Source organism: Mizuhopecten yessoensis, unplaced genomic scaffold (genome assembly GCF_002113885.1).
Source record: "Mizuhopecten yessoensis strain PY_sf001 unplaced genomic scaffold, ASM211388v2 scaffold2429, whole genome shotgun sequence".
NCBI lineage: Eukaryota > Metazoa > Mollusca > Bivalvia > Pectinida > Pectinidae > Mizuhopecten > Mizuhopecten yessoensis.
The window spans coordinates 333,539-360,209 of NW_018404542.1; the positions used below are offsets into that span (position 1 = coordinate 333,539).

The window sequence follows — 26,671 nt, forward strand, 5'->3', positions numbered from 1 at the left end:
TAATTATCACATAAATAAGTGTATGTATAGGTAGCTTGACCTTTACCGTGTAAATTCCCAAATTACCAAAGCTTTATTTTTAACACCAACTTCCGTAAAGCAGTTTACAAATAAACGTACGTCTTTTGACAAGTTCAAACATTACCCTACTCCTGTTAATTAGGACATTTATCACAAGCAACGTTATCATGTAGTTATGATAAAATGAAAATCTGTGCATTCATTCTTTTTGACTGCTGTAGTGTTAGCCCTAAGTCTCGGGACGTTTGGCCTACTGTCAAGCAGTTTTATGTGACCATTACCGTCATTACCGTCCAAAACAAAGTACGTAAAATTTGTATTCACACTTCTTAAATGTAGCCAGTGGTAATGAGTCAGACTTTCAGGGTCAAAACGTATCTATCAATTCAAGTGTATAGTCCATCAAACAAAACCAGGAAACAGATCGCACTTTCAGTTTCTCACATATTTAACCTTCTACACTTGAAAAAGTTATAAAACGACTTGATAGTAAAAACATGCACTAGTGTGGATTGTGATGTATACCAAAATTCTTAAACTGGGCTATGACTTTTTATCTTTTCCACTCACAAACTTTGCTAAAATTTGAATTCCACAAAATATTTTTATACGCCCGTCGAAGACGGGGACGTATTATGTTATCACGTGAGCGGGAGGGCGGGCGGGCGGGTATGGGAACGATGTCCGCTCGATATCTCAAGTAATTATTAACGGATTAACTTCAAACTTCACAACAAGGTTAATTACCATGAAAGCTCGGACAAGTTTGATAACTGCCATTATCCGACCATAATTTGTGGAGTTATGCCCCTTTATGGACAAATACTTCATATATTTCAATCATACAAACAACTGCTCATTCAATGTGTGATGGGCGTATTATATACCGCTCACGGTAACCTTGTTTCTGATAGAGTACAGCGGGCCCAGGTTATCCCAATTTTAAAGAAGAATGATCCTCTGAATAAGGAATAAAGACCAGCCCGAGTCCTACCTACTCTATCAAAATTGTTTAAAAGGATCTAAGATTACCAACTTTATTCTCTTTCCGATATAGTTTTCACTTCTTTTCGGGAAGGGCTTTTGATGTCATGCAGACTTCTCTGCTGCGACTCCTGGAAGACTGGCGTCAGGCCTTGGACAATAACAAATACTGTAGGGCTATCCTAATGGATCTGTCTAAGGCATTTGACTGCCTCCTTCATGGACTAATGGTGGAAAACTGCTGGATATTGGCTTGGTAGTCCATCTATTGACTTTTGCAGATATTTCAACAGTAGGTATCTCAGGGATCCATAGTTGGACCTTTGTTTCTTGATATATTTACAATACCTGTCAACATGCTAACGATAGCATCCTTTCCTCACATATTCGACAATCCTGTCCTCTAGTTAGGCAATGCTCTTGAGAAGGAGAGTGAAACTCATATTGACTGGTTTGGTAGGAATGGTACGCAAGCTTACCCAGACAAGTCCCAGGCACTATGTTCAGGCAAATCTAGTCAAGCAATTCTTTCATTCAAAACAAGGTACCATGAGGCCATTGTGATAATTCGGTAAAATTATTTGGCGTTGACATTTATTATGATTTAAAATTTTGATCTAATTATTTCTAATGTCTGCATAATAGCATCAAAATAACTCTGCGTTATCAAGAGAATTACATGTAGCTTCACTAAGAAATGAAATATCACTACTTTGAGTAAATGAGTAAAACACTAGAATATTAACGACAATTAAGCGAGAGGGCATTGAAGGTCATTGAAAATGAGTTTAGCACTCCTTTACCTATTGTTTTAGGCCGTAACTATTGTTCTTTCCTCCATGTCAATCAATTAATACAAAAATGATATTTGTCAACAATATATTTGTGACCTGGTGAACATAAAAAAAATACGATTATAATTTTAGACGCGAGACCAGAGGTCAGACCACCTTATATGGTAAGAAATCCTTCCGATTTAACCGTTTACGAAATAAAACAGACTGAAACTATCAAGTCCTCCGGACGCCGTTGGACATCTGTGATGGCCAAAAATGTAACTGTTATTTAAAGTTCGTAAAGTATCTATGGGGTTACACCTGCTCCCCATTTTCATTTCATTCATGTGCATATAAAGCTTCCTGGTTTTTAAAAAAAAAAAAATGTTTTTTACGCATTATTTTATTTATTATTTAATACCAATGAAGTGTGATTTCGTTGCATTTCATACCGCTACTTATGACGCTATTTATCTTATTTAGTATCGATGTTGTTTTGAATAATGCTATATAAGCATGTTTTCTGCTATCTTTGTGTTCTATTGGCAGAGATGCACACTGTGTATGTATATTCGACTCGGGTTTCTTATGAGAATATTCATACGCTACATGAGATTTATTTTTACATGAAGTTTAGCGCTCAGTGTTTTTATTTTGTTATCTGTGACAAATGTTGTGATATATGCTGCGGTATATATTTGTTGCGTTTTTTATTTTGTTATCTGCGACACATGTTGTGATACATGCTGTGTTATATGTTTGCTGTGGTTTTTTATTAGTTATCTGTGACACATGTTGTGATACATGTTGTGGTATATGTTTCTTGTGTTTGTATTTTGTTATCTGTGACACATGTTGTGCGGATACATGCTGTGGTATATATTTGTTGTGTTTTTATTTTGTTATCTGTGACACATGCTGTGATATTAGATTTTTAAGTCCGTGCTTAAAGAAATAAATGGTACCAATACCTCATAAGTTCCGTCATGGTTGTACGTGAGGATTCCGTTGCTCTGGTAGGCTTACCTACATGTATATTACGGTTAGGAAAATCATAACAAGCGATAGGTTATACTGACTGCAACCATTGATAAACCCGATATCAAGTCCTCCCATCAGTACGACATCTATATTTCAGTCATTTACAACCCTTTTCAGTCATTTGAGCATCAAACATGTATATGTCCTATGTGACGTGTATATTGTATACATTAGATGATAAAAAAAACTGTTTGCAGTTGGAGCTGTTGGAGCGATATACAGCAATGACAGCATTCGGATTCAGATTTTATAAAACAAAACAAAGAACAAATTGAATTTTTATTGAAACAAATATTAAAGCGGCACCCACGGTAGACTCCGAATGCGCAATATATACCGATATACTTGGCAGCTACAGTAGCTGTAATAAATATTATTTTCTTTCATAATGGAGAAAAAAAATCACAGTTAATTTCTTTTAAACTGTACAAATATTGAATGTTATAATAATATAGAATAAGTATAATTTATAACTAGGCCTACAGAATTTTTTTTTGATGTGCATGCAACTTCTTATTTGCATTAAAATTGTATTACATGGCAGCTACATGTGTATAAACACGCCGGGTAACCGAACATCATTTTTAATAATGCTAGCTATGATTTGCTGTTTCTGGGGTGAGAAATGTTTCACAGAGTTTATTGGTATGGACTCGATCGTGTTGATAACAGAATATATTAAGATTCTAATTAATTTTAGTACTGAAAGAAGAGCTATAGGTGACCGATGCTCAAGCTAAAAAATAACGTCATTAACTTTGAGGCAACATTTATTACTGATTGAACCTGACTTATTTGATATATGAGTATAAATATTAAAGTGTTAAATGTACTAAGAACTGGCCTTATAACATTTAATAATAGACACGTATATGGTGTGTTGTACAAAAAAAAATAAACATAAATAAAATATAGTTGTGTGTTACCTTAAAAAATGCACCCATAGTTAACTCCCTTCGTAGGGAGCTCTTCATGAAAAACAAACCCACGTGTAGAGAGTGGTCTGTGATTTTTGTCCACATTATGACATAAAACACTAATCAACCGAAGATGCAGGTTTCAAATCCTAATAACGTTAACATCTACAACTTAAGCGCTGGCAAATCGCTTCCAGAGGTAAACCATGTTTGTTGAATTGATCATCTGGTGTTCAGTGGTGTTCTGAAAAAGTCATATGGTTAGCACTCTCTCACAAGACGTTTCCATCATTGCTGTAAGATATTGTAGGCCGACTGTTTAATTTTTATTTTGTACTGTAAAAGCATTAGATTACTCTCTTATTCATCTGTTCACATCGCTGCATGATTTGGTCAGGTCATAGGGGTTACTAATGTCTGAAATATACCTATGCTATATTGATATGGGTCACGTACAGAACACATAAATAATGTTTGTCAATCTTGATTTATTTTACAGTGGCTTTCAGACAGAAAAAGAAGAGCATTACTCAAACAAGATGTTGGTAAGTTTTATTGATAAAATGGCAAACATGCATAAACCAACAAAAAAAATGTTTGACTGATACGTATTCTCGATTGCCATTTGCATCAATGAGAAGTATCAAACTGATGATTTTCTGTACCTAAAATATAGTAAACTTGTATTTCACAAGGCATGTGTGTAGAATTTGCCGCCTTAATCATATGGAACTTCCAACGGGAGGTTCAATAGAATCTGGGTTGTTTCGCCCCAAGTTTGTTTCGCCCTAATATAAATATAAATATTAAGTTATAAAGATCAGTGAACATTTTTTTATAATTGAAAACGCTTCAATTTTCCGTATTTCACGATTAATTGTGCTGTCGAACTTCGAATGAGACTGTATGAGCCATACACAACTAAACAGGACTAACAATAGTGTCATCTTTAAAATAATAGATACTCAAGATACTGCTTTAGGTGACTCATTGATTTTTATAGAAATTTATCAAGCAAGTCCTGCATATCTTTTGTAAAAAATTTGTGTTGATGAGTCCAATTACTAAAAGTCTGAGATATATTGAGTCCTCAAAAAGTTTGTGAGTCCCACACAGGAAAAGCATGAGTCCATGCACGTGAGTGTCAAACCAATAATATATAATCACTGAATTGTGAAGGTGTATAAATATGTAGCCTTGGTTTGAATCAGTAAACAAGATGTACTTTAATTTGATAACCACTATTTTATGTGAACAGACATTCGACGGAGGATAGAGCTACTCCAGGATTTTGAGATGCCCACTGTGAGTCATGGCGTACAAGTCACCCCAGATGGACGATACATATGTACCACAGGTAATTAGTTTGTTTGTGTGTTACATCCTATTAACAGCAATGGTCATTTAAGGACGTGCCAGGTTTTGCTGGTGGAGGAAAAGCGGAGTTCCTAGAGAAAAATCACCAACCAACGGCCATTACCTGGCGACTGCTCCATGTGTGTCTTGACCTTGCGACCCAGTGGTGGAGGGCTAGTGGTAGCAGAATGTCAGACACATAACCACTTGGCCACCGCAGACCCATTTTTGTTTTGGGGGTTTTCGTCAAAAGCAGATGCAAAATAATCATAGATGATCCTTACATATTTTTTTTTTAAACACAAATCACTAATTATATATAATAATAATAATAATAATAATACTGGACGCAGGCAATATGCCTATATATCCAGATCTGGATATCGTCAGACACTATGTTGACGTCTCAGCAATGAATAAGTTCATTAATGTCTATCTCATGGTTATAGAAACAATCAGGTTTTCCCCAATACTTATCCAGATGGGATTCAAATGTTTTAATTGTTGGTGAGGTGATGACAGTATCGGGTAGTGAGTTCCAGTGGTTTACAATACGTTCTTTAAAAACATATTTTCATAGTTTGCAATTTTTACAATACAGCAAGCCGGGCTCTATAGTAGTTTCTATAACCATGCATTTGATCATTCTACGATTAACAAGTGGGGTCCTTTAATGTCCCAACCAACCAATAGAATGGTTATATCTATAGGTATCCAGTATTTATACCAGAAAACACCTGGAAGTAGAAAGACTTTAAATATACTTATTAGAACTTAAAATATACTTTAAAAGATTTTTTAAGGCATGACACATTTTTATTATTTTATTGGCAAAAAGTTTAAAGACATACATATAAAGAAATCTGCAGGTATTTCCATGTATGTATGTATAGTTACATGTATACCTCTTATGCTCACACATATATGTTATTTCCTTTGCATGTCATGAAAGATCTCTGAGTGGGAATATGCCCAAGCTCTGATTATGAACATATTTTGTTGGTAGATATTTGGGCGTATCCTCTTTTTTTTCTGTCATCATTCTATCCATTTACATGGGCAGATTGGTCGAGTGGTAAACACTCAGGCCTTCCACGCAGGTGGTCAGGGTTCGATTCCTGAAGTCGTCGCACTCATGGATATTCAGAAAATGTTTTTCTCCTGCCAACGCAACTCCAACAACCAAGGTGGAGTATCAGTTGGTCTGGGGTGGATGTTGCAGTAATTCAATTGAGGTGACACTAGAAGTGTTGTTGTTGGAAGCACAGTCCCACTACAAACAGAACATATTACATTTCCAGCAGACACACATAGAGAGATATTAGCCAGGTGGCATAGGACTAGAAGTTATCAGCTATACGGCAGTTTCTGCGAATTCCCCTTAAGGATTTCTCTCCCACTGCACTGTGTTTATTCCTATATACAGTAACCTCCCCTTAATGATCCCTGTCCCACTACACTGTGTGTATTCCTATATACAGTAACCTCCCCTTAAGGATTTCTCTCCCACTACACTGTGTGTATTCCTATATACAGTAACCTCCCCTTAAGGATTTCTCTCCCACTACACTGTGTGTATTCCTATATACAGTAACCTCCCCTTAATGATCCCTGTCCCACTACACTGTGTTAATTCCTATAAACAGTTACCTCCCCTTAAGGATCCCTGTCCCACTACACTGTGTTTATTCCTATATACAGTAACCTCCCCTTAATGATCCCTGTCCCACTACACTGTGTTTATTCTTATATACAGTAACCTCCCCTTAATGATCCCTGTCCCACTGCACTGTGTTTTTCCTATATACAGTAACCTCCCCTTAAGGATTTCTCTCCCACTGCACTGTGTTTATTCCTATATTCAGTAACCTCCCCTTAATGATACCTGTCCCACTGCACTGTGTTTATTCCTATATACAGTAACTTCCCCTTAAGGATTCCTCTCACACTGCACTGTGTTTATTCCTATATACAGTAACATCCCCTTAAGGATCCCTGTCCCACTACACTGTGTTTATTCCTATATACAGTAACCTCCCTTTAAGGAACCCTGTCCCACTGTACTGTAGTTTATTCCTATATACAGTAACCTCCCCTTAAGGATCCCTGTCCCACTGCACTGTGTTTATTCCTATATACAGTAACCTCCCCTTAATGATCCCTGTCCAGTGGCACTTTTTTATTCCTATATACAGTAACTTCCCTTAACTTTCGTTTGGATTAAATGTAACACAGTTAAGCCATTGACACAGTAGCTCAATCTGTAAGAGTAATGGAACCCCAGTCTTAAGTTCAGGGTACAAATCACGGTCTAGCCTCGTTGAATTTTACGCTTAAAACACTGTTGTTGATTGTATCTTGTCTATTCCATCTTTATTATTTCTTATTAAAGTCCCCGAAGGTATGGTTTTCTTTTCAAAAATGATTTATCAAAGCTATAGTCATGTCAGATAAAACAGTTTCCAATACTTAGTTACAGTGTTTTCGCAGTGGTATAGGGATCCTTAATTTGAAAATGAAAGATCAATACAGTTATTTTTATTTTTACCCATGTGGTGATTTATTAAATATATTCAATACCAAACAAATGTTTGTTTTTATGTATTGTAGGAACATATAAACCACGTTTTAGATGTTATGATGTTGCTCAAATGTCACTCAAGTTTGAACGAGGACTGGATTCTGATGTCGTCAAGTTTCTATTACTGGATAACGATTATTCAAAAGTAAGTGTTAATGGTCTGTTTTACTATTTTCACTCATGCTGGAAAAATAACAAAAGAATCTCTTGATGATAAAATGGAAATCATTTCCACAGATTTATGTTCACCGTCAAACGAGAAAAAATTAAAAACTGTTTTATTTGCAGTAATTAGCACCTTCCCTTTTTTTCAGCACCTCCATTCCTATCACCCTCCATCCTGGCATTTTCAAGTTAACAGAATATTTTACTATATACATTTTATATTTGATTTCCGTACAGTCTCACAATTTGACACGATTGTTTTACAGCATTTAAAAAAAAACCAGAACAATTTCTGATTCTCTTTTGGAATGTGTCCGACAGATGTGTGGCTATTAAAGCCACTGACACAACCTCTGTTTTGCTATGTTATTAAGCGCCCCATTCAAGTTATTAAAATTTTGCTGTCTGCCATATTTGTTATGATGCTTTTTACTACCAGTACAGGAACAACTCTATATGTATCAGACTGATTATCAGGAGAAGTCAAGTTTGTATCTTTCAATAATATAGTTTTGGGGGTTTATTTTTGGTAACATTTAAAATTTTCGCATGTAAAATCTGTCCTACAAAACCCAAGAGTCAAAGCTCATTTTGGGGAACTAAAGACATACTCTCGAAGGTCTACTGAAATCCCGGATATTTCTGATAATTTAGGATTTATTTTCTAAAGGATAAGTGATAGCCGTTATGGATATGGTATAAATCATGTTGTAAACTTGATCCATGTTGTGCTAGAAGACCTGGGCTAGTATCTGGGTACAAAATTTACACCCCGGTCAGGAAACATTTGAAACTGTCTCACCCAGTGGTAGGACAACCAGATTTGTGGGTTTAGATTTCTATTAAAATTCCTGTCAGGTGACAATGCAAACATCGATCAGAAAGCAGTGGGGTGATTTCATCACAAGTTGAATTTTGATGTCACTCAATGTTACCTGTTGTATAACAGTCATGTTGGAAGTTTTATCTAAGTGCTGTACAGTGTCAGGTTTGACAATATAACTGTTTGACCAGCAGTTACACTGAGCAGTATGTAGTAGAAAAGACTGTTTGTTTGATTGTTTCCCTAGGTTGTGTTCCTTCAGTGCGACAGGTACATAGAGTTCCATTCCTCGAATGGACGCTACTACAAACTCCGTATACCCAAGTATGGTCGTGACCTTGCCTACCATCATGCTAGCTGTGATATGTACATAGGAGGAGTCAGGTAGGCAATATTGGTTGGAATACTCATTTGGTCAGACCCAACTTTGATATGTATCTTATTTTATCATTTGAAAGTAGATACATGTGTGTTTCGGGAGTTTACTTGTACATGTTAATGTTCTATTTATAGATTATCACACTGTTCTTAGTTGTTTTTTATGAAATACAATTTTATCAACATTTATCCAGTTCTTGACGTCACCTGGCCTGCACAAGCAGACATTCTATTTTGAGAAAATACAGTCCAAAAATTATCAAAAACAACAAAGACAAAGGAAAAGAAACAAACAGTATGTCCCCATGCAGTGAGCATGGCACAGAAAGAGACCTGTTCATTTCTCTATAGTGAATGAACATGTACATGTCTGTACAGCATGTCTAGTGTAAATAGGTTTTACAACACATCATTATATTTAAGTCAGGGCCACTTGTAAACTTTACAGTCAAATTTGATGAGGCACTTGTTTCAGTGACTTTTTATATGCCCGTCAAATTTGACAGGAGTATTATGGTATGGGGTTGTCCGTCCGTCCGGCGAAAACTTTTGTTTGTCCGGCAATCTCCTCCTACACTTTTCATCCGATCTCTTTGAAACTTGATATACATCATAATCACAATATGAAGTTGTGTCTCCCTTAAAAGAATTTTGATTCGACTATTTTTTCAAAAGTTATTGCCCTTTGTTCATTTCAGTATTTGATTTTTGTCCGGCAATCTCCTCCTACATTTTTCTATCGATTTCTTTGAAACTTGGTATACATCATGATCATGATATGAAGTTGTGTCTCCCTTAAAAGAATTTTGATTCGACTATTTTTTCAAAAGTTATTGCCCTTTGTTCATTTCAGTATTTGATTTTTTGTCCGAAGATTTTCTCCTACATTTTTTATAGCATGTCAGCTAACCACTCTTAGATTGATGCAGATCTTATTTCAATGTAAGAAAGTATATAACACTATATGACATTTGAAGGGCGTATTTTGTTCCGCCCCGCGGTACTCTTGTTGAGCAATGGTGGAATGATGATGGAAACATTGATGATTCAATTGTTAAAACAATTATAGTAAAGCTGTCTTAAAATAAATGTCCTGTTTTCTCTGTACAGTTCAGAAGTCTACAGACTCAATCTGGAGCAAGGCCGGTTCCTTAATCCTCTTGTTGTTGAGGCAGAGTAAGTTTTTTTATCTTTTATTATCATCAATTTTTTTTTCTTCACAATTTTGTCACCAAAGAAAATTGCACATTTACACAATATATGTATATTTATGGTATTAGCTAGCCTGCACAATTTTGGATACTTATGGTATTACAGCTACTAACCTGCATAATATGTGGATGTTTATGGTATTAGCAAACCTGCACAATTTTGGATTTTTATGGTATTAGCTAACCTGCATAATTGTGGATATTTATGGTATTAGCTAACCTGCACAATTTGTGGATATTTATGGTATCAGCTTGCCTGCAAAAATTGTGGACATTTATGGTATCAGCTTACTGCACAAATTGTCAATATTTATGGTATAAGCAAACCTGCACAATCTGTGGTTGTGTTTGGTATAAGCTTGCCTGCACAATTTTTGGATATTTATGGTATTTCCTAACCTGCACAATATATGGATATTTGTGGTATTAGCTAACCTGCACTATTTGTGGATATTTATGGTATAAGCTTACTGCAAAATATTTGGAAATTTATGATATTAGTTTACCCGCACAAATTGTGGATATTTATGGCATTAGCTAACCTGCACAGTTTGTGGATATTAGATATTCATGGTATTAGCTAACCTGGTCCAAAGGGCCATGTGAGTATATTCTATGGTGCCATGTACTTTGTCTGTTTGTCTGACCATCATCCGTCTGTCTTTTGTTTATAACAAAGATTCTGTTCCTTATTAGTTCCCAATTGGTGTTAGGCCCATATGGAAATTATTCCTAGTTTGCAGCCATGTTAATGTTTGTTTTGTGCCTGGTGTAGTAATATATAAATTGCATATTGTTTGCTCACTCAGTATGAAATACCAAATTTGGGTGCCAGCATCCTTATAAGGTCATTGTGATCAGAAGATAAACAAATATAGGGACTGAATCTCCTGAAAGCTAAGGAGCTGGGCCACAGCTTATCACATAGGCTTATTTGCTTTAGATTTGCATCTCCTCCCAAAGTACAACATTGAAATTGTTGTAGTTCTTAGTCTAAATAGGGATAAAAAGTGACATAAAGAAGAGAGTTGGTCCTACCGGGGCTAAGACGTGGGTGGGGTAGAGAGTTGGTCCTACCGGGGCTAAGACGTGGGTGGGGTAGAGAGTTGGTCCGACCGGGGCTAAGGCGTGGGTGGGGTAGAAGAGGTCAAATCAGCGTATTTTTCTTCTGCTGATTTGCTCTGCCAAAATAACTGAGAAAATTTTAACCAAGTCGTATAATAACACGTTTATACACATATGGATAAAAACTTTTACAAATAAATAAGATAACCTAGCTAGAGGGCTGACAGGATTGGTAAAACGAGGACAAATGGCTGTTTAGGTCACCTGAGATTTATTCAAGTGACCTATTCTGATCGCGTTCCGTCCGTCGTCGTGCATTGTGTGTAAACTTTTTACATTTTCGACTTCTCAAGAACCAGTGGATGGAATATTTTCAATCTTAGTCAGAATCATCCTTGGTAGATGAGGCTACAAAATTGTAAAATTGGGATACCTTCCCCAACCCCCATGGGCCAGGGCGGGGCCCAAAAGGGAAGTTAACCAAAATTTCAAAAATCTTCTTCTCCAGACTAGATAGAGGTACTACAGTCAATTTCTCTGCATGGATAGAAAGATCATCAGGGGCTGTATTTAAATTGTAAATTTCAGTACCCCCTGGCCATCCGTTCTCCCTTGGGTAGGGGGTAAAGTTTACTATAGGTTATATAGGGAAATAACACTTTTGGGTATATTTTGTTAATTTTCCATAGGAAATTTGTTTTAGTTAGTGATACTCATCCTTGTAGGAAGATTAGGTATCAATTTGTAATATTGAGATCCTTGCCCCAACCCAAGGGGACAGGGCAGGGCCTCAAAGGGAAAATTAACCAATATTTCAAAAATCTTCTTCTCCAGACTCAAAGGTATTACAGTCAGTTTTTCTGCATGGATGGAAATATCATCAGGGGCTTTATTTAAATTGTAAATGTCAGTAACCCCGGGGTGTCCGTTTGCCCTTGGGTAGGGGGTAAAGTTGATCATATAGGGAAATAACATTTTTGGATATATTTTGCCCATTTTCAGTGGGAATTTATTCAAACTTGGTCAGAATCATCTTTGGTGGAAGAGGGTATTACAATTTTATATAATTTGTCCATTTTTAGCAGGAAATTATTAAAACTTGGTTGGAATGATTAAGTTGCAAGATGGCAATTAGATGGTGTGAGAAAATAAGATCCTGCCCCATCCCCTGGGGCTGGAGGTTTTGGGCCCAATTGGGGAAAATCAGAAGTTAAAAAATACCAGCTTGGTTGGAATAGTTATAATGAAATTGAAATCGAATAGTATCAGAAAGAAAGATCCTGACCTATCCCAGGGGTTGGCCATAGAGGAAAAATGGCTTAATAACAATAGATAATAGATATTATATTTCTCAAAAGTAAAATTATTTATTTTAATAGTTTTTAAAGTTCTAAACCTTTGGTGACATGACAAGTATTGTAGTTCATTAGGTTTACATGGTGATTTCCACATCACATCTTAACAATGAAATTAAGCTACCAGTATCTATAATATATCTCAGGTGACCGCTAAGGCCCTCTTGGGGGGTTTTTACCGGACAGTTTTGTACGAAACTGTACGTAGTGGTAGCATGCTAACCCCCTAGGGATCAAAAGTTACAATGTTCCTGGTGAACAAATCAAAGTCAAAGTCAAATAAAGGGCGAGGGTTTAGGTCAACTACCTGGTTTAACCAAATAGTAGTGGTAGCATCCTCAGCCTACAGGGGTCAACAGTTATAGAAATAATGAGGCCTACTATCCCCGTGGCATACAATGTACATCCAAAACTATGGGATAGATTTCAATCTGATTTCCAAAATAGTCAGGGGAGCAATTCAAGGCCCTTGAGCCTCTTTAAAAGGTAGGGTCTCTTTATATTGTAGAACAATTTTGAAGTAACATTTAACATAAATTTCAATTGATACACTGTATTAGATTCCATAATTTTTTTCAACATTTTGGTCAAGGTGATTGTTTCTTTTGCCTTGGGGTCCAATTTTCAGAAAAAAAGATATATTGAGATCAACCCCAATATCATGTATTCTGTATAACAAGGTTTCTGTTTCAGAGAGGTAAACTGTTGTCAGTTCAATCCATCTAACTACCTCTTGGCTTGCGGAACAAGCATGGTAAGCTTTTTCTTTTAAAAGTCTACCTCTGGTGTACATCAGCACATGGTTTCCTGGTCTTTCCAACTACGATTTTGGCTGATTTGTCAGTTCTTATCAAATTCACATGTAGGCAGTGAGAAAAAATGAGGCAATTGTTATGTAGATATAGGGGAATAGAGATATTCTACACCCGTCACATATACAGTACCTGGTAATTAATTCTCTCAACCCTTAATTAGGATTGACTATTAATCTCCAATAGATATTCCACATGGGAGGTTTACACTGCAATGGCATTGTACCCAAAACATGACACTTGTGGGAAGGTGGCCAAAGAAATTGATATGATATGCAAGGAATGCTGTTTTTACATTATAACACTAGCTATTTGATACTTTTATGATAGTCATAGAAAGAAGAGTTCTGGTGTCGGGAAGATTTCTTTTAGGGTCCTTATTTTTATGACTTGAGCTTTTCAGTGCTGCTTGTTTCTTTGATTAACAAGAAAGTACCAGTTTGATCTGACGTATGGAGGTATTTGGTTTGTTGTATAGGGTACGGTGGAGTGTTTTGATCCGCGGGTCAGAACTAGAGTGGGTGTGCTGGACATAGCCCTCAGTAAACACGTCGACGACCTCGAGTAAGTTCAGTTTTATTGTATAAAGAATATTTCTTCCTACGGTAGTCGTTAATTGTCTTTATACAGATGCTTTATTGACAGGTGGTTTTTTCATGAAACCTTTAATGGATTGAATTTTGTGATTTTAAATTGCAAAACACTCTTTCATTTTTACCAATATGATAACTTTTAAACAGATAAACTGGGTAAGGTTACAATTTGTTCTTGTTTTGAACCAGCAAAAATTGTGTTAAAATAAATGATGTTCAATTTAATGATTAACACAACTGAAAATTACATAATTGATGAATGAAGCTGGATAGGGTATTGAAGAAGAAAAATAGTATCAGCAAATATTTTAAAATCATGACAAACAGTTGTAAATAGGATATGTGTTTTGTCTTAAGAACCTTGGACCTCCCAGCTGTGACAGCATTAAAATTCCGTGATGGTCTCAACATGGCTGTAGGAACGAGCACGGGTCATGTAAGTATATGTGCAAGGTGTTAACATGGCGGTAGGAACGAGCACCTGTCATATAAGTATATGTGGTGTTAACATGGCGGTAACAACGAGCACCGGTCATATAAGTATATGTGGTGTTAACATGGCGGTAGGAACAAGGACCAGCCATATAAGTATATATGGTGTTAACATGGCTGTAGGAAGGAGCACCTGTCATATAAGTATATGTGGTGTTAACATGGCGGTAGGAACGAGCACCGGTCATATAAGGATATGTGGTGTTAGCATGGCGGTAGGAAGGAGCACCGGTCATATAAGTATATGTTGTGTTAACATTGCGGTAGGAAGGAGCACCGGTCATATAAGTATATGTTGTGTTAACATGGCGGTAACAACGAGCACCGGTCATATAAGCATATGTGGTGTTAACATGGCGGTAGGAACGAGCACTGGTCATGTAAGTATATGTGATGTTAACATGGCGGTAACAACGAGCACCGGTCATACAAGTATATGTGGTGTTAACATGGCGGTAGCAACGAGCACTGGTCATGTAAGTATATGTGATGTTAACATGGCGGTAACAACGAGCACCGTTCATATAAGTATATGTGGTGTTAACATGGCTGTAGGAAGGAGCACCTTTCATATAAGTATATGTGGTGTTAACATGGCGGTAACAGCGAGCGCCGGTCATGTAAGTATATGTGGTGTTAACATGGCGGTAACAGCGAGCGCCGGTCATGTAAGTATATGTGGTGTTAACATGGCGGGAGGAAGGAGCACCGGTCATATAAGTATATGTTGTGTTAACATGGCGGTAACAACGAGCACCAGTCATATAAGTATATGTGGAGTTAACATGGCAGTAGGAAGGAGCACCGGTCATATAAGTATAGGTGGTGTTAACATGGCGGTAACAACGAGCACCTGTCATATAAGTATATGTTATGTTAACATGGCGGTAGGAACGAGCACTGGTCATGTAAGTATATGTGATGTTAACATGGCGGTAACAACGAGCACCGGTCATATAAGCATATGTGGTGTTAACATGGCGGTAGGAACGAGCACCAGTCGTATAAGGATATGTGGTGTTAACATGGCAGTAACAACGAGCACCAGTCATATAAGTCTATGTGGTGTTAACATGGCGGTAGGAACGAGCACCAGGCATATAAGTATATGTGGTGTTAACATGGCGGGAGGAAGGAGCACCGGTCATATAAGTATATGTGGTGCTAACATGGCGGTAGGAGTCTTGTTATTCTATCTAGTAAGTATCGCTGTAGCAGTCTCTTCTTTTATTTTTTTATATTGTATATGTGGTGTTAACATGGCGGTAGGAACAAGGCCCAGCCATATAAGTATATATGGTGTTAACATGGCGGTAGGAAGGAGCACCGGTCATATAAGTATATGTGGTGTTAACATGGCGGTAGGAGTCTTGTTATTCTATCTAGTAAGTATCACTGTAGCAGTCTCTTCTTTTATTTTTTTATATTCATTAGGACTTTTCACCAACTGGTGAAAAAGACCTTTTGTTTTTGTTAGGTTTCTTATTATTCTTATTCTTCCATACTTTGTGGAGTCTGTATCTTTTAATTGGTAAAAGATAGGATTAAAGTCTTTTAAATATGTTGTAGGCCAAGGTCTGAACATGTTTCATGAACATTTCCAAGTAGGTCAAAAATCCAATATGGCCGCCATGACGTCATAGGCTATAATCTTTAAAACCGCTATAACTCGAAAACTGTTGATTGTACAGAATTTGTGAAATTATATTATTTGTAAATAATTACCATTTATTACAATTTTGCCAGTGAAATATCGGATTCTATCAACTTGTTAGCGCACTCGTGAAAAATATCAAAATATTAGCCACACTCGTGAAATATTTGTTATTACTGAAGACACCATTAAATATCCTCTATATCTAACTTTTTCTGATGACATGTTAATACAAAATATTTCAAATAAACGTGTTTTACTCCAATATCAATGACAAATATTTCGTTTAGCTGTAATTGAAAATGAGATCACGACCTTGTAACAATTTTCTGATATTTGCTGTCCATCATGCTTTTTGTGTTTAGGTATTGCTGTATAACATGAGATCTGGACCTTGTAACAATTTTTCTGATATTTGCCGTCCATTGTGCTTTGTGTTTAGGTATTGCTGTATAACATGAGATCTGGATCTTGTAACAATTTTTCTGATATTTGCCGTCCATTGTTCTTTGTGTTTAGGTATTGCTGTATGACATGAGATCTGACAAACCTCTGCTAGTTAAAGACCACCAGTATGAGCTGCCCATCAAGTCTATTGAGTTCCAGGATTCTATGGATTTAGTGCTGTCCATGGATACAAAGATTCTGAAGCTATGGAACCGGGAAACGGTATATAAGCTACAATTATTTTTACGAAATTTATTTAAAATAACATTTTCTTTATTATGGCTTGGATCTTCAAAGTTAAATAAAATGATGTAGTTTTTAAATGTACTGGTCTTTCGACCAAGTTGATTTGAAATACCTGGGTAGTGGGGTTGAAATGAACTGTTTAAAAAATTATCATATATATACATATCTACACTTAATGGTATTGGCCTTGATGATATAATGTGTTTTAACATAAACAAAGCCTTTTGTCTGTCCTTTATGTATCTGTTAAGTAATAAAATAATATGCTGTGAACATACATGTAGTAATAACCAAGTTAGCGATACAGATCCTTTGGGCCTCTTGTTCTATATTCTTCCCACTTAAACAAAATAGTGAAAATACCCTACAAAGGAAATGCATTATATTAGCAGAAGTGTAGACAAAACTATGCTGTTGTGTTTATAGGGGAAAGCCTTCACATCTATTGAGCCTGGCACCAACCTGAACGACCTGTGTTTGTTACCGGAGTCTGGTATGCTCTTCATGGCTAACGAGGCTCCAAAGATCCTCAGCTACTATATTCCTGTAAGTCATGTTTTGGGTAATTTCTTCCTCATTCAACTGTTTTCAAAAAAAAGAAAATTTCAAAACAATATCTTTAAAATTTGGTTTAGGTTTAGAACAATATATACTGTATAACATGAAATGGTCGTTGTATAAAACATTTGTGGTTTTCGTGGATGCTACAGAACCACAAAAATAAATACAAGGAATTTAATTGATATATTTGATTTCTCTTTGTTTAAATGCGGAATCCATGACATTTTGTACCACGAAACGATCTAAATGGCTTCAAGCTATGAAAGAAAATACCCTTGAACATTTCATGTTATACGGTACCTTCATACTGTTCTTTCATATGAGTTGTACTTTTTGTAAAAGTAATGTATCGGAATTAGTTGGCCAGATAAACATTAAAACCCACTTATTTGTGACGCTTGAGTATGTTGTAATTAAATCCATTTTCTTTATATGTGCCTGTATTCTGTAATCGCCCTACATACCTTTTGGTATCTGTACTCAAAGTGAAGCCCCCCACTGATCAGCCCACAAATCTACACCTGACGTCGGCTCGATTACCTTTCTCGTATCAGAACTATGATATATAAGGAAACTTTCCTTTGTCTCTGCTGTAACTTCCACCCATGGTGTGACTCTTTCCTTCATGCCATCTTAACATTTCTCTGATCCTTCATTTAATCTTTAACAGCTTCTGTTTTCAGAAAACATGACAAAAAGTCATTGATTCTGCCAGTGGCTACCAAACCATGATAAAATTGGTGTTTTTATTTTGTTTACCAGACACTGGGGACTGCACCAAAATGGTGTTCATTTCTCGACAATATGACAGAGGAGTTGGAAGAAAAAACGGCTGACATGGGTAAAGTTATACATTATTATAAAGATCAATAGAATTGTAATTACCTGCAGGCTCAATAAATACTACTTGTATTTCCTATTGGTAAGTTAGTCCTCTTCGTGCTGGGTTGCACATAAGTCCCGGACATGCGGGAATACTGGGTAATGAAAAGGCAGATCGTGCCGCGAAAGCAGCACTATTGCTACCACCTGAAGATTTTAAACTTCATTTTATTGATATTAAACCACTAATTACAACTTTTATAAGATCACAGTTGCAAAATAATTTTAATCAGTGCATAGATAACAAGCTACATTCTATTGAAACTGAAATCGGTGAATGGTAACCTAGCTACAGAGAGAGGCGCCGAGATGAGATTGTCATTGCCTGTCTCTAAATAGGTCATTCATACAGTACCCATTATTATTTACTAAAACGTGATGTTCAGCCTCAATGCATAACGTGTCGGGAACCACATCTTATAAGATTGTGTTGACCTTCAGTCAACTTGAGAAAATTTCTTTAATAACATTACATGTCTACAATATCCTTGGAAAACATAACTGTCTCTTCAATTTTAGGCTATCTGAAAGCTGTTGGTCTTTTTAAAAAAAATTGAGTCATCATAGCCACTTTCAATATTCAATTTGACATTTGTCTTTTAACCTTCAAGTTTGTTTGATGTTTTTATTTTGCATTTGTTTTTGTTTTTTCGACCTTTTGTTGGCCCTAATGACCTATCCTGTGTTGAAGGTCGGTTAAGCATTTAATAATGATAATAATAATGCACATAAGGCCATCACCAGAGTTGTATCCTATGCCGGCTTTGGAAAAAAATAGGATTGGCAATTCTTTGTATTTTCATTGTGTTTTTTTTACCTTGATTGTATAAAACTATCCTACCTAATCCAATCCCCACCCCCAACCAACCCTGCAGGTTGTGGAGTGAGAAAACAACACACCTGCATCATTGAAAGAGGCAACTAATGTGGGAACCCCGTGCTGAATTGTCTTTACATGAAAATGGTTGTGGTCCCGACCATATACCATGTAACAAAGTGTATTTTTGGAAATGGAAAAAGACAAATGCACTTGTGCTAAACTAATTGGTTCAGGGGTCCATCCCTGCCCCTGGAGACTTAGTCCCATATGTCGATAGCTTGACAGAACCAAAATTGGGCTGTATTATTTTTCATGAGAATATTTTGCCAAGCTTACCTAAGTGTCCTAGTGAGTATAACAGGCCCAGAGGGCCTGTTATCCCATGAGAGCTATATTACAAATCCATATTCGTGATGTTGGACACTTTGTAGTTTACAATCTCAGAGGTAAAAGTTTGAAACTTTGCAGGTCACTGTAATCTCAGAGCTGTACATGTTTAACACTTTGTAGGTCACAATCTCAGAGCTGTACATGTTAGACACTTTGTAGGTCACAATCACAGAGATACATGTTTGACACTGTGTAGGTCACAATCTCAGAGATACATGATTGATACTTTGTAGGTCACAATCACAGAGCTGTACATGTTTGACACTTTGTAGGTCACTGTAATCTCAGAGCTGTACATGTTTGAAACTTTGTAGGTCACAATCTCAGAGATACATGTTTGATACTTTGTAGGTCACAATCACAGAGCCGTACATGTTTGACACTTTGTAGGTCACAATCTGAGAGGTACATATTTGACACTTTGTAGGTCACAATCTCAGAGCTCTACATGTTTGACACTTTGTAGGTCACAATCTCCGAGGTACATGTTTGACACTTTGTAGGTCACTGTAATCTCAGTACTGTACATGTTTGACACTTTGTAGGTCACTGTAATCTCAGTACTGTACATGTTTGACACTTTGTAGGTCACTGTAATCTCAGAGCTGTACATGTTTGACACTTCGTAGGTCACAGTCTCAGAGCTGTACATGTTTGACACTTTGTAGGTCACTGTAATCTCAGAGCTGTACATGTTTGAAACTTTGTAGGTCACAATCTCAGAGATACATGGTTGATACTGTGTAGGTCACAATCTCAGAGCCGTACATGTTAGACACTTTGTAGGTCACAATCACAGAGATACATGTTTGACACTGTGTAGGTCACAGTCTCAGAGATACATGATTGATACTTTGTAGGTCAAAATCACAGAGCTGTACATGTTTGACACTTTGTAGGGCACAATCTGAGAGGTATATGTTTGACACTTTGTAGGTCACAATCTGAGAGGTACATATTTGACACTTTGTAGGTCACAATCTCAGAGATGTACATGTTGGACACTTTGTAGGTCACAATCTCAGAGATGTACATGTTGGACACTTTGTAGGTCACAATCTCAGAGGTGTACATGTTTGACACTTTGTAGGTCACAATCTCAGAGCCGTACATGTTAGACACTTTGTAGGTCACAATCACAGAGATTCCTGTTTGACACTGTGTAGGTCACAATCTCAGAGATACATGTTAGACACTTTGTAGGTCACAATCACAGAGATACATGTTTGACCCTGTGTAGGTCACAATCTCAGAGATACATGTTGACACTTTGTAGGTCACAATCTCAGAGCCGTACATGTTAGACACTTTGTAGGTCACAATCACAGAGATTCCTGTTTGACACTGTGTAGGTCACAATCTCAGAGATACATGATTGATACTTTGTAGGTCACAATCACAGAGCTGTAAATGTTTGAGACTTTGTAGGTCACAATCTCAGAGCTGTACATGTTGGACACTTTGTAGGTCACAATCTCAGAGATACATGTTTGATACTGTGTAGGTCACAATCTCAGAGCCGTACATGTTAGACACTTTGTAGGTCACAATCACAGAGATACATGTTTGACCCTGTGTAGGTCACAATCTCAGAGATACATGTTGACACTTTGTAGGTCACAATCTCAGAGCTGTACATGTTGGACACTTTGTAGGTCACAATCTCAGAGATACATGTTTGATACTGTGTAGGTCACAATCTCAGAGCTGTACATGTTTGACACTTTGTAGGTTACAATCTCAGAGCTGTACATGTTTGACACTTTGTAGGACACAATCTCAGTGGTACATGTTTGACACTTTGTAGGTCACAATCTCAGAGCTGTACATGTTGGACACTTTGTAGGTCACAATCTCAGAGATACATGTTTGATACTGTGTAGGTCACAATCTCAGAGCTGCACATGTTTGACACTTTGTAGGTCACAATCTCAGAGATACATGTTTGAAAATTAAAGGTCACAATCTGAGAGATACATGTTTGAAACTTAAAGGTCACAATCTGAGAGGTTAAAATGGCTGGATAATTAGTAGAAGTTTGTATTACTTACATTTTTGTAATTTTTTCAAATGCTTGTTTGCCTTTAAAAAACGAAATTTATTAAATTCAATGGAAACCTTGATTAAAACCTCAGAAGCTACTTCCTATAGCGATTGATCCTGCATCATGCCTAGTATATTCCCTTTGTGTTTGATGTGCATGTAAGATAAGGTTAAAAAAAATAATGAATACTATCGAAGTTTTAATTTATGCACAAGCATTTTACATATCAAATGTGGCACAATGTTTAAAGACCAACTATTCCCTTTGTCGAGCTATGAATAAGTGAACGATTTGTATTGTAACCAGTACAACAGTGTGACAAAATTGTATATTTCATGTCACTCGACTCGGGGCATTTCGCCCATTGATATAGAGTGTATTGCACTGTATTGAATAGGATAAATTATTACAATATTTTTCACATGAAAAGCCGTAAAAACATCCCATTTATTATAGCCAAAATTTACAATTTCTTCTTGATGTGTTACTGTACCAGTGTATGACGACTACAAGTTCGTCACAAGGAAGGTGTTGGAGGACTTGGGTCTGGCCCATCTTATAGGCTCTACCATGTTGAGGGCGTACATGCATGGCTTCTTCATCGACATTAGGCTCTACCATAGGGTAAGGACAGTTAATCCTTAATGTAGGAAACTTTTCCAGATTTAAGTAACTCTTGGTGATTGCTATTTTAATTATCCTTGTTTTTCATTTTGTTTTGTTCATGAAAAATGAATTCAAAATATTCATCATCATAACTAAGAAAATTCTTTTGAAAATCTTTAAAAGTTGTGCTCCACACAGTGTGTATGTAAGTTAAGATATCTGTAGAATTTCACAGTTTTAGGAGGAACCTTTGAAATATTGTCATTCATTTTCAGGCAAAAGCAATGGTCGAACCATTTGCATATGACGAATATCGAAAGAAAAAGATTCGGGAAAAATTAGAGGAGGATCGAGCAAATAGAGTGCGCTCCAAGGTTGGTATTGATTTTAATTACAAGGTCTACTTTGCAAAAACATTATGAAATAAAAAAGATACATAGGTATACTAAGTGTCACCTCTTACATCCGAACATAACTATACTGTGTGTATATAAATATGTACTAGTGTACCAGTCAATGTTACTGTATATATATATATATATATGTACTAGTGTAACAGTCGATGATACACGGTATGTATATATATAAATATGTACTAGGGTAACAGTCAATGTTACTGTATATATATATATATATATGTACTAGTGTAACAGTCGATGATACACTGTATATATATAAATATGTACTAGTGTAACAGTCGATGATACACTGTATGTATATAAATATGTACTAGTGTAACAGTCGATAATACACTGTATATATATAAATATGTACTAGTACAACAGTCGATGATACACTGTATATATATAAATATGTACTAGTGTAACAGTCGATAATACACTATATGTATAAAAATATGTACTAGTGTAACAGTCATTGATACACTGTATATATATAAATATGTACTAGTGTAACAGTCGATGATACACTGTATATATACAAACGTAGCAGAGTCTGGTAACATAGTGACACCACAGTTACTTAACCCTCCGTCTCGGCAGACTGAAGACGCAGGGGAACAAAGTGTTCCTAGTCTGAATGACAGCTACAGACGATTCACCATGGCTAGAACGATGATGGGGAGTTTCGTGTGTCTACTACCTCACTACCACAATGGGTCCCGCCATGTCCTCTAACAGACTTGGGACACACCTATTCGGAATAAGTCTCTGGGCTTCTCAGACGTCAGGATATGCAGATCTGATGACAGTTCACTAAGCCTTGTCACCATTAAATTTGCGAATCACATTACAACTATTATTGGTCTAGGTGCCTGTGATTTGAGAAATTGAGCTTTGTAATACACTTAGACCAGCTGTTTGGCGAGAGCTTCATTAGTTCATAGATGATTGTCTGAGGACAGAAACAAGTCTCTGGCAACAAGAGGTGAGATTGAGTTGTTGAATTGGACTGTTGATCCTCATGGACAGGAGAACAGGATGAGTCTATGGTGACATCTTCCCTGAAGAAGACGTTGAATCTAGCATCATTCACAGACACGCTTGTACAATAGTGTAATAAACATATCATGATGTACCTGGGTTACTTACTTCACCGACACGTTGGGATCTACTGGTATCATGGGGAGTAATCATAAAACCAAGAACTTCATTACACACTTTAATTATGAGTTCAGCAGTGTCAGACTTAGAATATGCCTGAACTCGAGTCGTGCGCCTAGAATACTGTTCCACATCGTCAATCCTGGATTTTAAGGCTTCAGTTTTCTCAGTAAGACTAGAGATGCCTAGTTGAGATATAGGAGACACTTGGAATAATGAATTACAACGTGACAGCCTCGTTAATAAGTGTCGGATCATGATTACTAAATTAGATGATTGCTTGCATGTTTTCAGGAATGTTTGAATCCATTCTTGGAAGTATTAATATATGATATTCAGATAATTTTGAAAATTTTCAACAAGAGATACATACATGCTATCTCTAACAGGCTGAGCATGAGACGCACAGAAATTACTTCAGAAAAGATCGTCACGATGTGGGACTTGTTTTTCATAGAAACCAATAGAAACTGTTTAGGATCTTTTCTTAACATTTTCCTGTTTTAGATTTAAAGGTTGTCTTTAATAAGTTATTATTAAACCATTATCAATCACCTACAAAAAATACACTGTAAATAAAAAGGAAAATATCATAGCTTCTGTTTTTTACAATGAAGATGTCTTAATGTGACTTAAATTTTCTTTGCCATAGAAACTACCAAAGGTCAATAGAGATCTGGCAGAGAAACTTCTGACAGCTAAAGAAGTGATTGCAACCACCTCGACTGGGAAAAAACGGGCAAAAGTAAGTCGACATACATTCACTGATATTCATTTTTTTGTGTTGGGAAATTGATATTAGGATTCAGTATACTATTTCCTATACACCTTGTGTGGCCTCAGTATGCTATTTCCTTGACATCTTGTATGTCCTCAGTATGCTATTTCCTAGACACATTGTGTGGCCTCAGTATGCTATTTCCTTGACATCTTGTATGGCCTACGTATGCTATTTCCTAGAAATCTTGTGTGGCTTTTTTATGCTATTTCCTAGGCACCTTGTGTGGCCTTAGTATGCTAGATATTCATTTCTATGTGTTGGGAAATTGATATTAGGATTCAGTATACTATTTCCTAGACACCTTGTGTGACCTCAGTATGCTATTCCCTAGAAATCTTGTGTGGCCTCATTATGCTTTTTCCAAGACACCTTGTGTGGCCTTAGTATGCTATTTTTTAGACACCTTGTTTGGCCTTAGTATGCTAGATATTCATTTCTATGTGTTGGGAAATTGATATTAGGATTCAGTATACTATTTCCTAGACACATTGTGTGGCCTCAGTATGCTATTTCCTTGACATCTTGTATGGCCTCAGTATGCTATTCCCTAGAAATCTTGTGTGGCCTCATTATGCTATTTCCTAGGCACCTTGTGTGGCCTTACTTTGCTATTTTTTAGACACCTTGTTTGGCCTTAGTATGCTAGATATTCATTTCTATGTGTTGGGAAATTGATATTAGGATTCAGTATACTATTTCCTAGACACATTGTGTGGCCTCAGTATGCTATTTCCTTGACATCTTGTATGGCCTCAGTATGCTATTTCCTAGAAATCTTGTGTGGCTTCATTATGCTATTTCCTATACACCTTTTTGTCCTCAGTATGCTATTTCTTAGACACCTTGTGTGGTTGAAGTATGCTATTTCCTAGACACCTTGTGTAGCCTCAGTATGCTATTTCCTAGACACCTTGTGTGGCCTCAGTATGCTATTTCCTAGACACCTTGTGTGGTCACAGTATGCAATTTCCTAGGCACCTTGTGTGGCCTTAGTATGCTATTTTTTAGACCTTCTGTGGCTGCAGTATGCTTTTTCCTAGACACCTTGTGTGGCCTCAGTATGCTATTTCTTAGATACCTTGTGTGGCTGCAGTATGCTATTTCTTAGACACCTTGTGTGGCCTCAGTATGCTATTTCCTAGACACCTTGTGTGACCTCAGTATGCTATTTCCGAGCCACCTTGTGTGGACTCAGTATGCTATTTCTTAGACCCCTTGTGTGGCCTAAGTATGCTATTTCCTAGACCCCTTGTGTGGTCACAGGATGCTATTTCCTAGACACCTTGTGGGGCCTCAATATGCTATTTCCTATAAACCTTTTTGTCCTCAGTATGCTATTGCCTAGACACCTTGTGTGGTCTCAGTATGCTATTTCCTAGCCACCTTGTGTGGCCTCAGTATGCTTTTTCCTAGACATCTTGTATGGTCTCAATATGTTATTTCCTAAACACCTAATGTGGCCTCAGTATGCTATTACCTAGACACCTTGTGTTGGCTTGCTTTATTTTGTAAAGCTTTTTATTGACTTTATTTACTTATTCCTGCTTTTTGACTATTGGCTTCATTCCAATTTTGATTTTTGTATGATGAGAAAAAAAAGTAACATGTGTTTTTTTTTCTTTTTCAGGAAGCTGTCGGTCTTTTGGAAGATAACCGATTTAGTGAGATGTTCACAAAGACAGACTTTCAAATTGATACATCTACTGAGGAGTATCGATTGCTTAATCCAGTTATCTCTAAACTGGACAAAGCAGTCAAGAGAAAACAGCAGAGTCAGCTGACAAAGCAGTACGAGGAGGTAGAGGTAAGTACATGACATTATCAGGTAGTGGTGAGTACATGACATTATCAGGTAGTGGTGTGTACATGACATTATCAGGTAGAAGTGAGTACATGACATTATCAGGTAGAGGTGAGTACATGACACTATCAGGTAGAGGTGAGTGATTACATGACATTATCAGGTAGAGGTGAGTACATGACATTATTAGGTAGAAGTGAGTACATGACATTATCAGGTAGAGGTGAGTGAGTACATGACATTATCAGGTAGAGGTAAGTACATGACATTATCAGGTAGAAGTGAGTACATGACATTATCAGGTAGA

At 36.8% G+C, this 26,671-nt stretch overlaps 1 protein-coding gene across 1 annotated transcript in view; it reads left to right on the forward strand.

The window, feature by feature from the left end:
• Positions 1-3,786: 3,786 nt before the first annotated feature.
• LOC110445955 (nucleolar protein 10-like) overlaps positions 3,787-26,671 on the forward strand; it is a 30,101-nt gene continuing 7,216 nt past the window's right edge. The window contains exons 1-16 of the mRNA XM_021490857.1: positions 3,787-3,938; positions 4,239-4,284; positions 4,998-5,096; positions 7,706-7,821; positions 8,912-9,048; positions 10,153-10,218; positions 13,367-13,427; positions 13,964-14,049; positions 14,436-14,514; positions 16,744-16,893; positions 17,344-17,463; positions 18,241-18,319; positions 22,111-22,238; positions 22,496-22,594; positions 24,435-24,527; positions 26,191-26,367. Of these exons, the coding sequence (XP_021346532.1) occupies positions 3,873-3,938; positions 4,239-4,284; positions 4,998-5,096; positions 7,706-7,821; positions 8,912-9,048; positions 10,153-10,218; positions 13,367-13,427; positions 13,964-14,049; positions 14,436-14,514; positions 16,744-16,893; positions 17,344-17,463; positions 18,241-18,319; positions 22,111-22,238; positions 22,496-22,594; positions 24,435-24,527; positions 26,191-26,367 (1,602 nt within the window). The 5' untranslated portion in view covers positions 3,787-3,872. The remainder of the gene's footprint in view (positions 3,939-4,238; positions 4,285-4,997; positions 5,097-7,705; positions 7,822-8,911; positions 9,049-10,152; positions 10,219-13,366; positions 13,428-13,963; positions 14,050-14,435; positions 14,515-16,743; positions 16,894-17,343; positions 17,464-18,240; positions 18,320-22,110; positions 22,239-22,495; positions 22,595-24,434; positions 24,528-26,190; positions 26,368-26,671) is intronic.